This window comes from Leucopleurus acutus (genome assembly GCF_964270905.1).
Source record: "Leucopleurus acutus genome assembly, chromosome: 18".
Lineage (NCBI taxonomy): Eukaryota > Metazoa > Chordata > Mammalia > Artiodactyla > Delphinidae > Leucopleurus > Leucopleurus acutus.
In genome coordinates, this window is record NC_139160.1 from 3,523,678 (window position 1) to 3,536,544 (window position 12,867).

A 12,867-nucleotide genomic window follows, 5' to 3' on the forward strand; every position below is an offset into this window, starting at 1 on the left:
AGAGTGGCCCCCGCTCACCGCAACTGGAGAAAGCCCTCGCACAGAAACGAAGACCCAACACAGCCAAAAATAAAAAAATATACATATTCAAAAAAAAGAAACCCATCAGGACTTGCAGTAGTGAGAGTTCCTGATCCGTCGGTGTATTTCCTTTGAATTCACCGGTGGATGAAGATTCCATCGGATTCACCGACGGTGGAGATGGGTCATCGACGCTATACCTGGAGAGATGTGGTTTGTCCAGAGTGGGGGTCTAGCAAAGGCCTCCAAAGTGTGTCTGTGAGGCAAGAAGACTCACATTTTGCTTCTGGACCGTGTTTTCATTGTGTTGATTTGATTAGGGGAGAGAATCAGCCCAGGTGCCTTCCCCGGCTGCTGGACTGCTGTGCGTCTGTGTCCTGAAGGATTAGGAACATCTTTGTAAACACGGGGTAGAGGCCAGAGTTGAACTTGAAACTCTTTGGGAAGGGGAGTGTGTGCACGTGCGTGTGCCCATGCACATACCTCTTGTTGCAAAGTTCTGTGATGATTGCACTAGTTTCCTGGAAATCTTTCTGGAGGCAAAAAAACCCACCTTTATTTACAAGTACATAAAAAAATTAGGAAGATGGCATAACCAACTTTAAAAACATTTTCTAAAAATGCCTTATTGAACTATAGTTGACTTACAGTGTGTTAATTTCTACTGTACAGCAAAGTAACTCAGTTATACATATATATATATATATATATATATATATATATATATATATATATATATTCTTTTCCATCATGGTTTATCTTAGGGTATTGGATACAGTTCCCTGTGCTCTACAGTAGGACCTTGTTTACCCATCCAACTTTTAACTGACGTAGCAAAAGCCCAAACACCGATGTTTCCAGGAATTTTATGTCCTATCTTATTGATAAAGGGGAAATTTAGTCTAATTTCCCCTTGAGGAGGGTGTTGGGATATAGTCAGTTTAACTGTAAAAGAACTTGGTTTAAATGAGGGGTCAGTGAAATCTGGCCTGCGGGGCTGGGGGCTGGAATGGTTTTTACATTTAAGACTTTTGTGTTTAAAAAAAAAGAAATGAGACTGAGGCCACATGTGGCCCAAAGCCTAAAATATTTACTACCTGACCCTTCGCAGAAAAAGTTTGCCAACACTTGATTTCTGTAATCGATTTGTTTTGCGGATGAAGAAACCAAGGCTCAGGTGGCCTGAGCTCATAGGGCGGCTGGTTCCAGTGGAAGGGGAATTGGGTTCAAGTGTCTGCACATCTGGCTTCTCACCCAGCTTTCCTTGGACCTAATACACTTTTGTGATTGTTAACAGTTTCCCTTTGACTCCGTCATCCTAGAATTCAGTGATGTCTGCAGGGCGATTCTAATACTAACAACCCAGAGTTAGTCAAACTTCACAGGTTAAGGACACAATTCTCTAAGTCTGTCCTCATTCAGACCCCAGCTGCAAGGTCTGGGGTCCCCGGACCACCTGCACTTCTGAGCAACTGAATACAAATTCAGGGCTGCCACTGACCCTGTAGTTTCAGTAATAACTAGAATAACTTACAGTGCTCGGGAAAGAGTGCTATACTTACGATTATAGTTTTATCAGAAAGGGTACAAATCAGGACCAGCCCAAAGAGACAGAGCGAGGTTTGGCAGGCTCTCGGTGGGAAGCTTCCTCAGGACCTGTCACCTGAGCTTTGGTGTCCATAGTTTTGTTGGGGTTTCATTACATGGGTGTTATTACTTGTCCACATGTTGAACTTTCACCAGAGAGAACTTTCTACCTGAGACACTTTCCTGCCTAACAGGGCGACCTTTGTTTTCCAAATGTTTTCTCCGCCTTCCCATGAAAGCTCTTCCTTCCTGTGTGTCCTGACCCCTCCCCCTCTCTTTAGCTCAGGATGTGTTAGAAGCTGCAATTTTCTGGCCGCCTCTTTTTTTTTTTTTTTAACATCTTTATTGGAGTATAGTTGCTTTACAAGGGTGTGTTAGTTTCTGCTTTATAACAAAGTGAATCAGTTATACATATACATATGTTCCCATATCTCTTCCCTCTTGTGTCTCCCTCCCTCCCACCCCTCTAGGTGGTCACAAAGCACCGAGCTGATCTCCCTGTGCTATGCGGCTGCTTCCCACTAGCTAGCTATTTTACATTTGGTAGTGTATATATATGTCCATGCCACTCTCTCCCTTCGACCCAGTTTACCCTTCCCCCTCCCCAAATCCTCAAGTCCATTCTCTACGTCTGTGTCTTTATTCTTGTCCTGCCCCTAGGTTCTTCAGAACCTTTTTTTTTTAGATTCCATATATATGTGTTAGCATACGGTATTTGTTTTTCTCTTTCTGACTTACCTCACTCTGTATGAGAGTCTCTAGGTCCATCCACCTCACTACAAATAACTCAGTTTCGTTTCTTTCTATGGCTGAGTAATATTCCATTGTATATATGTGCCACATCTTCTTTATCCATTCACCTGTCAGTGGACACTTAGGGTCCCGCATTTTTATGGGATTCCTGTATATAGGTCTCCAGTCCCCGTGTCTCCCTCCCGCACCCCCAGTCAGGAGGTCAGGCTGATGTCAACTGGCTCAACCCCCAACTCTGCAGTCGCCTGGTTTTTCTGGCAGGTCAGCCCCCATTCTAAGACTGTCCACGGTCCACTGTGAGTCACCTCACTGGCATAAATGCAGGTTGCTCAGAAGGGCCCATAGACACTCCTATTACTTGGGAAATTCCAAGGGGCCAGAGGCCACTCCCCCAGGAAGCCAGGGCTAAGACCAACCAAATTCTTTATTCTGAGACAATGTCCGAGGTCTGACTCTTTCCACAGAGCTGGTTAGAGGTGCTGCCCAAAGGCTTCTCACTTTCATAGGTTTCTGACTTAGGAAGAGTAGAATATTCCCTTTCCAAGAATTTCTTCTGTGAGGAAGTAAAACTCCTTTGCAAGTGAAAAGGGCAGAAAACTTTTCCTTCTACCCATCGAGGTTCTTCAGCTGGTCTAATAACCAAGTTGGCAGAAGACAGCTTAACAGAAAAACAGATCATCTCCCCGGGTCCCACGTCAAAGTTTCCAGAAGGCAGACCCTTAGTGGCCCGACGTGGACCAAGTAACTGTCCCTGGTGGGAAGGATGAAGGGGATTGCAAGACACAGACCTGCCTGCCGGGCTCCCTGTCCCAAGCGAGTGGGGAGGAGAGGGGTCAGGTTACCAGACCAGGGAGCAGTCCTTGGCTCCGGGGCGGGGCGGGGTGGGCCTCTTCAGAAGGCACACACTACGTTAAGCCCTTTGTGTATCCGGTTGACAAGTGCTTACAGGCCGCCTCCTGTGTGCTGGGCGTTACTCAGGATGACGGGGTGGAGCCCGGAAATAGACAAAAGCCTCGCCCCCAGGTCTTGGCCGTCAGCTGTTCCGTCTGTGTTGCGCTGTGCCCGTCTGTGTCGCGCTGTGCCCGTCTGTGTCGCGCTGTTCCGTCTGTGTCGCGCTGTGCCCGTCTGTGTCGCGCTGTGCCCGTCTGTGTCGCGCTGTTCCGTCTGTGTCGCGCTGTGCCCGTCTGTGTCGCGCTGTGCCCGTCTGTGTCGCGCTGTGCCCGTCTGTGTCGCGCTGTGCCCGTCTGTGTCGCGCTGTTCCGTCTGTGTCGCGCTGTGCCCGTCTGTGTCGCGCTGTGCCCGTCTGTGTCGCGCTGTGCCCGTCTGTGTCGCGCTGTTCCGTCTGTGTCGCGCTGTGCCCGTCTGTGTCGCGCTGTGCCCGTCTGTGTCGCGCTGTGCCCGTCTGTGTCGCGCTGTTCCGTCTGTGTCGCGCTGTTCCGTCTGTGTCGCGCTGTTCCGTCTGTGTCGCGCTGTGCCCGTCTGTGTCGCGCTGTGCCCGTCTGTGTCGCGCTGTGCCCGTCTGTGTCGCGCTGTTCCGTCTGTGTCGCGCTGTGCCCGTCTGTGTCGCGCTGTTCCGTCTGTGTCGCGCTGTGCCCGTCTGTGTCGCGCTGTGCCCGTCTGTGTCGCGCTGTTCCGTCTGTGTCGCGCTGTGCCCGTCTGTGTCGCGCTGTTCCGTCTGTGTCGCGCTGTTCCGTCTGTGTCGCGCTGTGCCCGTCTGTGTCGCGCTGTGCCCGTCTGTGTCGCGCTGTTCTGTCTGTGTCGCGCTGTTCTGTCTGTGTCGCGCTGTGCCCGTCTGTGTCGCGCTGTCCCGTCTGTGTCGCGCTGTCCCGTCTGTGTCGCGCTGTCCCGTCTGTGTCGCGCTGTGCCCGTCTGTGTCGCGCTGTTCCGTCTGTGTCGCGCTGTTCCGTCTGTGTCGCGCTGTGCCCGTCTGTGTCGCGCTGTTCCGTCTGTCGCGCTGTTCCGTCTGTGTCGCGCTGTGCCCGTCTGTGTCGCGCTGTGCCCGTCTGTGTCGCGCTGTGCCCGTCTGTGTTGCGCTGTTCCGTCTGTGTCGCGCTGGCCCGTCTGTGTCTCTTCTTTCCTTTTACCTCGGCTTCTTTCTCAGTAGATGCTTCCTGACTTGCCTCCGTCTGCTGACACCGGGTGTATGTACGTGGGGGAGTTGTAAACACACACTCTGATTTTGTACGGTGGTATTTTCAAAGTGCGTTCACTCAGGATTCGTCTCATGAGTCTGAATTTGAAACCTTCGTCACAAAGTGCTTTGTAATATATGGTACAGTATTTTCCTTAGGCAAGACATTTTCAACAAATTGTGTTATTTTGAAAATATTAACGTTTTTCTCCAAAGGAGGATTGGGTCAAGATGAGGCCACTGAGGCAGAAGAAAGTTATCTGAGTCTTGAGGGTGGGGTGAGGGAGAGTGTATTTCTACTTAAAATAAAGTTCCAGATTTGGCCCTACTGTCATATAGAAAGACGAGCTGGCCTGGTGCATGCCACGTACTTGGGACATATCTCACTTAGTTCTGTTATCACTAATTGTTTGTATCAATAATTTTTTCACCCTAATATTTATTATCCTACATTGAAATTCTTGTTTGGGCAAACTTGTTTCCTTTTTTTTTTTTTTTTGCGGTACGCGGGCCTCTCACTGCTGTGGCCTCTCCCGTTGCGGAGCACAGGCTCTGGACGCGCAGGCCCAGCGGCCATGGCTCACGGGCCCAGCCGCTCCGCGGCATGTGGGATCTTCCCGGACCGGGGCACGAACCCGTGTTCCCTGCATCGGCAGGCGGACTCTCAACCACTGCGCCACCAGGGAAGCCCCGGTTAACGTTTTTGAGAGCAGGAGCCAGCTCATTTTTGCTTGTGTTCTCGGCTGCCTCTTACAAGGGATTCTCAGTTGTGACTGCCCGTTTGTGTCCCTTGAGGAGCTTTGAAAAGAAAAGCGTCAGAATTGGTCAAGGTTGGGCCCAGGAACTAGTAAATTTTGAGTGCTTTCTCGGTGATGATGTGCAGAGTTGAGAGCCACCGAGCAAAGACCACCTGGCAGTGAACCGTTTTGTCCCCAGTAGGGTCACGGGTCTGAGCCCTCGGTGCAGGTCACTGCATCCCTGCCTGGAGGATTCAAATCGACCTTTTATTAGACTGAAGTAAAAGGGACTTATTCAGCCAGCGAATATGAGTGCCCGCCGTGTACCAGGCACTCTTCTGGGCGCTGAGGTCACTGCATTGAACGGAACATGTCTCTGCTGCCCTGGAGCTTTTGCTCTTGGACTTGGGAAGGCAGACCATAAATAAATAGTGCCAGGTAACGATGATAAAGCCGTGGAGGAGAGCACAGTGGGATGAGGGAGCGGAGCGGAAAGCAGCACTTCGATTCAGGCTGGCTTACAAACTATCCCCTGTCGGCCTGAAATCAGCAAATGCTTCAAAACCAGCCTACTCCGGCGGCTCCCGGGCCAACCAGTCTCCGAGGACCTGCTGCCCTCTGCGGCCCCTGTGGATAAGCAGAGGCGGAGCAGAGGGGCCCCGGAGAGCGGAGGCTGGAGGACAGGGTCTGAGGCCGGGGTCGTGTACTGAGACTTACGCCTGCTCTGGGACCAGGGACCCGGCTGTGAGCACATCTCACGACAGCACAGCAGCTCTCAATACCCAGTTTGATATTTGGGTGTCCTCTTCTTAGGATGAGGATTATAATAGGATTCTAACCACTTTAAAAAAGATGACATACTTCCATAGCCAAAGCTGTCTCTTTCAAAATGTTTCCGAACGTGCTTTGTAGCTGTGAAGTGGCTGTTTACTGAAGTGAGATGCCCGTTTCCTAAGGGATATGCAACACCTGTTTCTTTCATAGGTGGAAAGTGCGGCAGGTATTAGGGCAGATGCAATTTAAGGAAAAGCAGAGAAGACTCTGTCATCTGTGGGGCACTTATTTTTCTGTGGGCCTTGACGTCAGGGCCCCGCCCCCACCCCAAGGTCAAATCGCGAGGTGGGTGGCCCCGTGCAGTGAGGGACCCTGTCTTGTATTTGGAGGGGTGTGCACCTGGGCAGACATATTGGGTGTGTCATCGTTGTCCCTGCCGACCCCTCCTCAAGTGAAGGTTATGGGGAGCTTTAGCCCAAGAGAGGCTCGGCTCTAGGACTGAAATCGCTTAAGGAGATAGACTGGCTTGGGTCTTAACCACAGAAGCCCTGGATGAAGGCTCCCGTCGCGCCCGCGAGCGGGGATGGGCGGGATTCTGCTCTCAGGTCGCCAGGCGCGTCGGGGGAGAAAAGCTGCTGGTTCGTTCCAGAAACCAGGGGACCAGCCCTCTGCACGGAGGGTCTGGAATTTCATTCTGGAGCGCAGAGGTGTCTTCCACCGTCCTCTCTGGCGGCCGAATGCAGGGCACACCCCCTTAATGCGTCTCTCCGTTCCTCAGCGCAAGGAAGCCGGGAAAGCCTAGCTCGGGAATTCACTCCCTGGGCCTGGAGGGGGAGCTCGCCCCGGGGAGGGGAGGCTCTGGCCTCTGCTCCCCGCATCCGCTCGGCCCACGTGGCCCTACCTGCAGGGGTGCGCCCCTCGCCACCCCTGCGGGGACTGCGCTCCCCGCGCCCAGGCCCGGCTGGCCGGGGAGTGGGGAGGGGAGGGAGGGGGCGGGGCGAGGGGCGGGAGGGCCGAGGTTCCCACCCCCGGGAGGGGCTCCTCAGCGCTGGGGACCAGCGCGGGCGGGCGGGGCCGACAAGCTGCTCGCGTCTCCAGGGGCCGCCGAGGTACAGCTGCGGCGCGTCGCCCGGAGCATCCTTTCCAGCTGGTCCCCGCCCGCCCGCCCGCCCGTGCTGCTGCCTGTGCCGGGCGTGACTTCTTTGTGTTCTGCTTTCTGACCGCGCCTCTTCTCCGCAGGACCTGTTCGTTCTTCTTCGGGCTACAAGAAGGCAGATGATGAGATGTCCCGGGCCACGTCTGTTGGGGACCAGCTGGACGCACCAGCCCGCACCATTTACCTCAACCAACCGCATCTCAACAGATTCCGTGACAACCGGATCAGGTAGGAGGCGGCAGCCAGCCGAGAGTCGCAGGAAGCGGTTAATTCACAGCTGGGATGTGGCTCGGCTTCCTCTCCTGGGCTTTTCCACGCACCTGGCCAGCCCCCCGCCCCTCTCTGCTGTCGCCAGCCCCCTCCGCTCCCCTCCCCCTCAAGCCTGGCAGTCTACACCCGCGTTTCCAATCGGGTCATGGGAATATAGCTCGTACCTTTCTCTCCTTTGCGTTGGTTCTGTGCTCAGGCTGGCTGTGAGCCCGGAGGACGTTTTTAGGCTTCCGTCCCTGGCAAAAATGAGGTTTCTCGTCTTTTCATCCCTGAGTGCCCTTCCAAGAATTCCCCAGCCCTGTTTTAAGCCAACCGATAGCCCTCCTTAACAAGTTACCGACTGTCATGTGGAGAAGAGCTTTATACTGGAAGCCCTCAGGTCACAAGAACTCGCATTCAGCTCTCAATGCCCAGGACATTTGTTAAGAGGGCTTTATTTGCTGGGAAACTTTGCCCAGAGTTAGCGGGAAGATGGATGGACGCTAACATGTAAACGTCTGCTTTTTGCGGGCCACTCTCTTGGGTACTTTAGCTGCACTGGCTTTATAAAACCTCAGAACCCCTTGAAGAAGGCAGTCTTACCTTAACATGAGGAGACTGACAGAGAAGGATGTTAAATATGGCCATTTAGCTACTAAATGGCATAGCTGGAAATAGAACCTAGCCTGCCTGACTACTAAACCCAAAGTCTTTCTGATGTGCAAAGCTAGATCTTTTGGGCATGTGAGTTAGCATGTTGGCAAATTTCATTAAACTTTCAGGCTTAGACAGCTTTATCTCTGGGAGTGACTTCAGAGGATGTAGTTCTGTGCGTGGCGCAGAACACCATGCTCAGGTGTAGAGAAGGTAAGTGATTGGTCAGGTTACGTACGGATTATTGACAAACCTGAATCCCAGGCCAGGGCTCCTTTGTTATGTGTTAAGTGTTCCTCTGCAGCCGTGGCACTTGAGCTTAGCCTGACATCTTTCTTCAGAAAGGCCTGGCTGTCGGACATTATTGTAGCTTGATAGGATTTGGGATAAAATAATGGTGCATATACTATGCAGAAGTGACGCTTTCATTTATTAAAAGAGTGTTAGATGATCCTGGATGGCTCTGTTTTGGGTTTTAAGGATGACCGTTGGGGCCTATTTAATACTTAAGCGTGTAGCTTGGAAGAATAGCTGAGACCGAATTCAAGGCTGAGTGGGCTTGGTTTAAGATACAGAGCCTCAAGCACTAGTTCCCGCTTCACCCACTAGGATAGCTCTAATCAGAAAGACAGTAGCAGGTGTTGGCGAGGATGTGCAGGAATGGGAACCGTCCTGCATTGCTGATGGGAATGAAAAATGGTGTAGCTGCTTTGGAAAACAGTTGGTTTCTTAAAAGGTTAAATGTGAAGTTACATATGATCCAGAAATTCGAGGTGTATATACCCAAGAGAAATGAAGACGTATGTCCACACAGAAACTGGTATAGAAGTCCCTAGCAGCATTTTACCTACTATGATACCTAGTAGGTAAAAGTGGAAACCGTCCAAATGTCTGTCGACTGACAAGTGAGTAAATAAACCGTGGTACATCCATACAGTGGAGTATCATTTGGCCACAAAAAAGAATGCACTTCTACAACATGAATGAACTTTGAACACATTAGGCTAGGAGAAGCCAGTAATAGGCCTCCTGTATGATTGTATTTATATGAAATACCCAGAGGAGGCAAATCTACAGAGCCATAAGATTAGTGACTTCTAGGGCTGAGGAGTAGGTTGGGAAAAGAGGAATGACTGTAACGTACACGGGGTTTCATTGGGGTGATGGATACACAACTCTGTGAAATATACTTAAACCATCTGCAGTCCGGCACTGACATTATAGTTCCACTTCCTTAGACTTTCTCGTGTGTGACCTTAAGATATTTTCAAGTAGTATTTTTGCTTAGTTCCTATTAATTTCGGTATCGATTTGTGTATGCTTAAAGCTGGGAGAATGAAATAGGGGTCTTTGTTTTTTGTCCGAATTCTCTAGTTCCCATGGAAGGTGAAGCTTTTTAAAAGCCTTGGTAGCGAGGCCTCACAACCTGTTCTGTAATTAAGACTCACATTGACTTTAAAATTTTTTAAATTTATTTTTTATTGGAGTGTAGTTTATGTACAATGTTGTGTTAGTTTCTGGTGTACAGCAAAGTGATTCGGTTATACACACATATATATATAAATCCTTTTTCAGACTCTTTTCCATTATAGGTTATTACAAGATATTGAATATAGTTCCCTGTGCTGTACAGTAGGTCCTTGTTGGATCTGTTTTATATATAGTAGTGTATAAAACACTGCTAATTTATCCCTCCCCTCACCCCTCCCTTTTGGTAACCGTAAGTTTGTTCTCTATATCTGAAGACTCACATTGACTTTTGAAACTGATTTTTATTATTAATCAAAGAGATTTCCAGCGGCTGCCTGTTATACAGTTTCATTTGTACTCTTTTGGGGGTGGGGGAGGGCTAAGTGGGAGTATACCGTGGGTTGGCTAGGAAGACAGTAGGTAGACACAAACCATTCCATTTAAAGCCTTGTATGTGAGTGTATAATTGAATTAGTTAAATATGTTAAATCTTACAGTTCGTACAGTTTGAGTTCATGGCTTATACTGTGAGCATAGGTTTCAGAGTCTACTGAATAGGCTCTAAGAAATTAAAGTATGGTGCCGGCTGTTCTAGAAAATGGTCTTCCAATACACACTTTACCTCCACTGTATATTTAATTAGGAACTACTGATGGTAATGTGACTCGTAGTTCATTAAAGAATCGATTTTAAAGCTTCTTGGCATATAGTTTAAGGATTTTACAAAATGTTGAACAATATTGTTTCAGCACTTGAATATCGCTGAAATCGTTTTATAAAATACTGATTTTTTTTTAAAAAATAAGGCTTTTTGTCTTTGTCATGACTGTTTGTTGAAAGTTGATAAAGCTACTCAAAGGAGTATTTTCATTAAAGGGGGTTGATAAAGGAGTTATTTTTCTTAATATAGTTTTTCTTGGGAAAACATTAATGGTTTTTCCCGGAAGCTGGGGCGTATGGAGTGTTGATCCCAGATAGCTTGCATCTAAACTGAGGCTTTTGAAAAGAAGGGACCACGTGGGACAGATGGGGTCACGCTGGTCCATGGAGTGGGGGTGTCTGGTGTATCTGATGCCCTGCACCTCCGTAGGCTGGCCGTCCCTGGAACCGAGCTCTCGCACTTACCTTCCCCACCCGAGACCATCTCTGGCTTGGAAGCTCATGATGGTGGGGCAGTTGCTATGTGACTGCCTTCATGGGCAGCTGGTGTTTTGACTTCACGGAAGGGGTTGGAGTTTGCCAAGGCGGGATGCGGTGCTTGTGTGTTCGGGGAGGTTGGCGAGGGGCAGCATGGTACAATTCGGGGCAGCGATGGACGGTCCGGGGTTAACGTTTGGACTGGTGTGTCCATCCAAGAAGGAGGCTCCCCACCAGGCGAGTGGGAGTGAGAAGGTCACTGCCGGGGTTAACTGGCTTTGGCAGCCCCAGGGGAATGCCAGACATGGTGACTCAAATTCCAAGCAATTCCTTGAAATTCTGGAAGGGTTTGTGCCGTGTCAATGGATGTCTCTCTAAACCTTGTTCTTGACGCTGCAGGTAACACCAGCATTTGATCTGAAGCTGTGCTATGTTGAAGTTTTCCATTATTGAAGCCAATGAATTTGGATTATCAAAATCCTAGAGAAATAGAACATGGTCTTTTTCTCCGAGGCATTGATCTTCTAGGACCTTAACTGTGAAGACAGTAACTGTCTTCAATCATCCAGCAGTGACTAGATGTTACAGTGTAATTATTACATCTACACATGAAAGATTGTATATATGTCGACTTGACAAGATTCCTTTTTTCTCAAGTGTACAATCACATCTCCTTTAAAATTTAACAGCTTTATTGAGAAATAATTCACATACCATATAATTCACCCATCTAAAGGATACAGTTCAGTGGCTTTTACTATATTCAAGGTTGTTCTAAAGTTGTGGTGCTGGTTGTACATTTTATGGCTTCCAGAGGAAACTCTGTGCCCCTTAGCTGACATCTCCCCATCCCCTCCTCCCCGGCCTGAAGTAACCACTAATCCACTTTCTATCTCTGTAGATTTTCCTGTTCTGGACATTTCATATGAACGATACCATTTCCCTTTAAGCATTTTAAGTGAAATATTAAAAGCTTATAGAAAGCTTGCTATCTAGTGGAACCTGGTGGCGAATAATTAATTTTGTGTATGTAAATTTAAAAAAATGTTTCAAGTTACACAATTTTTCTTCCAGAAAATACCTTGAAATGATTTCCTGGTCAAAGGAATGGGCAATATTTATGTCATCAAGATCAGGCACGTGCAGTCTTTGTATGTGACTATCGAGCATGCCATTTAAAACAGTGAGTTTCAAGGCTGTCAAACGGTTTTCTCCAGTATTTGAAATGAGGCCTTCAAAGCAAGTTAGGAATGTTTACAGACACTCAGATTTGAATGAGTCATTCATTTCAGGTGGGAGTTAAAGATGGCAAAAATCTTCATTAAAGCAATAACTCGAGCTTTGTCAAGCTATTGCATTGCTTAAAGTTGCTTTGCCTTAAGAGAAAATTGCTTCATATGAATAGTTTGCTGATTTTGTCAGGATAAGTTTGGAGTAGAATTTTGCCTTTATAGAAAGGAGAATTGAGCACTGGGTGGTAGGTTTAATAGCATCACAGTTTCATAATATTAGGGTGGGAGCATCACAGTTTCATAATATTAGGGTGGGATCCTGATGCCCAAGAGGAGAATTTTCTCTTACGGAGTGAAGAGAACAAAATCATCTTCAAAAGCAGTTTGTACCCGAATAGCGGTGGTAAATGTTTGTATATGGTACCAGATCTAAGACCATGGAGGGCTGCGAGGACGAGCGATTCTCTCTAAACAGCTAAAGCCGCAGAATTTAGGTAGGATCTGGTCATCCCACTTAAGGTGCTTACAGTTTAACAGAGAAACCATACCAAGATACCGGTAACAATCGTAACTTCCTTTTGATTCACGTACAGATCGTTGTGTTAAAAACCAAGGTTTATAGATCTCACGTGAGACAGTCATCCTTGTCAAGTTTGGCAAAGGTAAAGGTATATAAAATCCTTATCAAGAATAGTTGATGATGTTGAAAGCATTCCATTTGCCTACTTTAAAACGGCCTCAAGATTTTCTTCCATTTATGCTGTTTTTTCTTGATCTGTTTATATTTTGAATAAAACTTGTATGTTCTTAAGGCATACAACGTGATGGTTTCATACACGTAGCAAAATACTACAGTCAAGCTAATCAACATATAATCTCTTCACATAGTTAGCGTTAGCTGTTTTTAATTTCAAGGCATATACTTGGTTTATCTCCAAACCAAGCACTCCTATCCTATATTTTCTG

At 48.1% G+C, this 12,867-nt stretch overlaps 1 protein-coding gene across 1 annotated transcript in view; it reads left to right on the top strand.

The window, feature by feature from the left end:
* The window catches only part of ATP8A2 (ATPase phospholipid transporting 8A2), a 526,430-nt gene that overhangs the window by 82,260 nt on the left and 431,303 nt on the right, over positions 1-12,867 (top strand). The window contains exon 2 of the mRNA XM_082859361.1: positions 7,243-7,387. Coding sequence (XP_082715487.1) covers positions 7,243-7,387 — 145 coding nt within the window. The remainder of the gene's footprint in view (positions 1-7,242; positions 7,388-12,867) is intronic.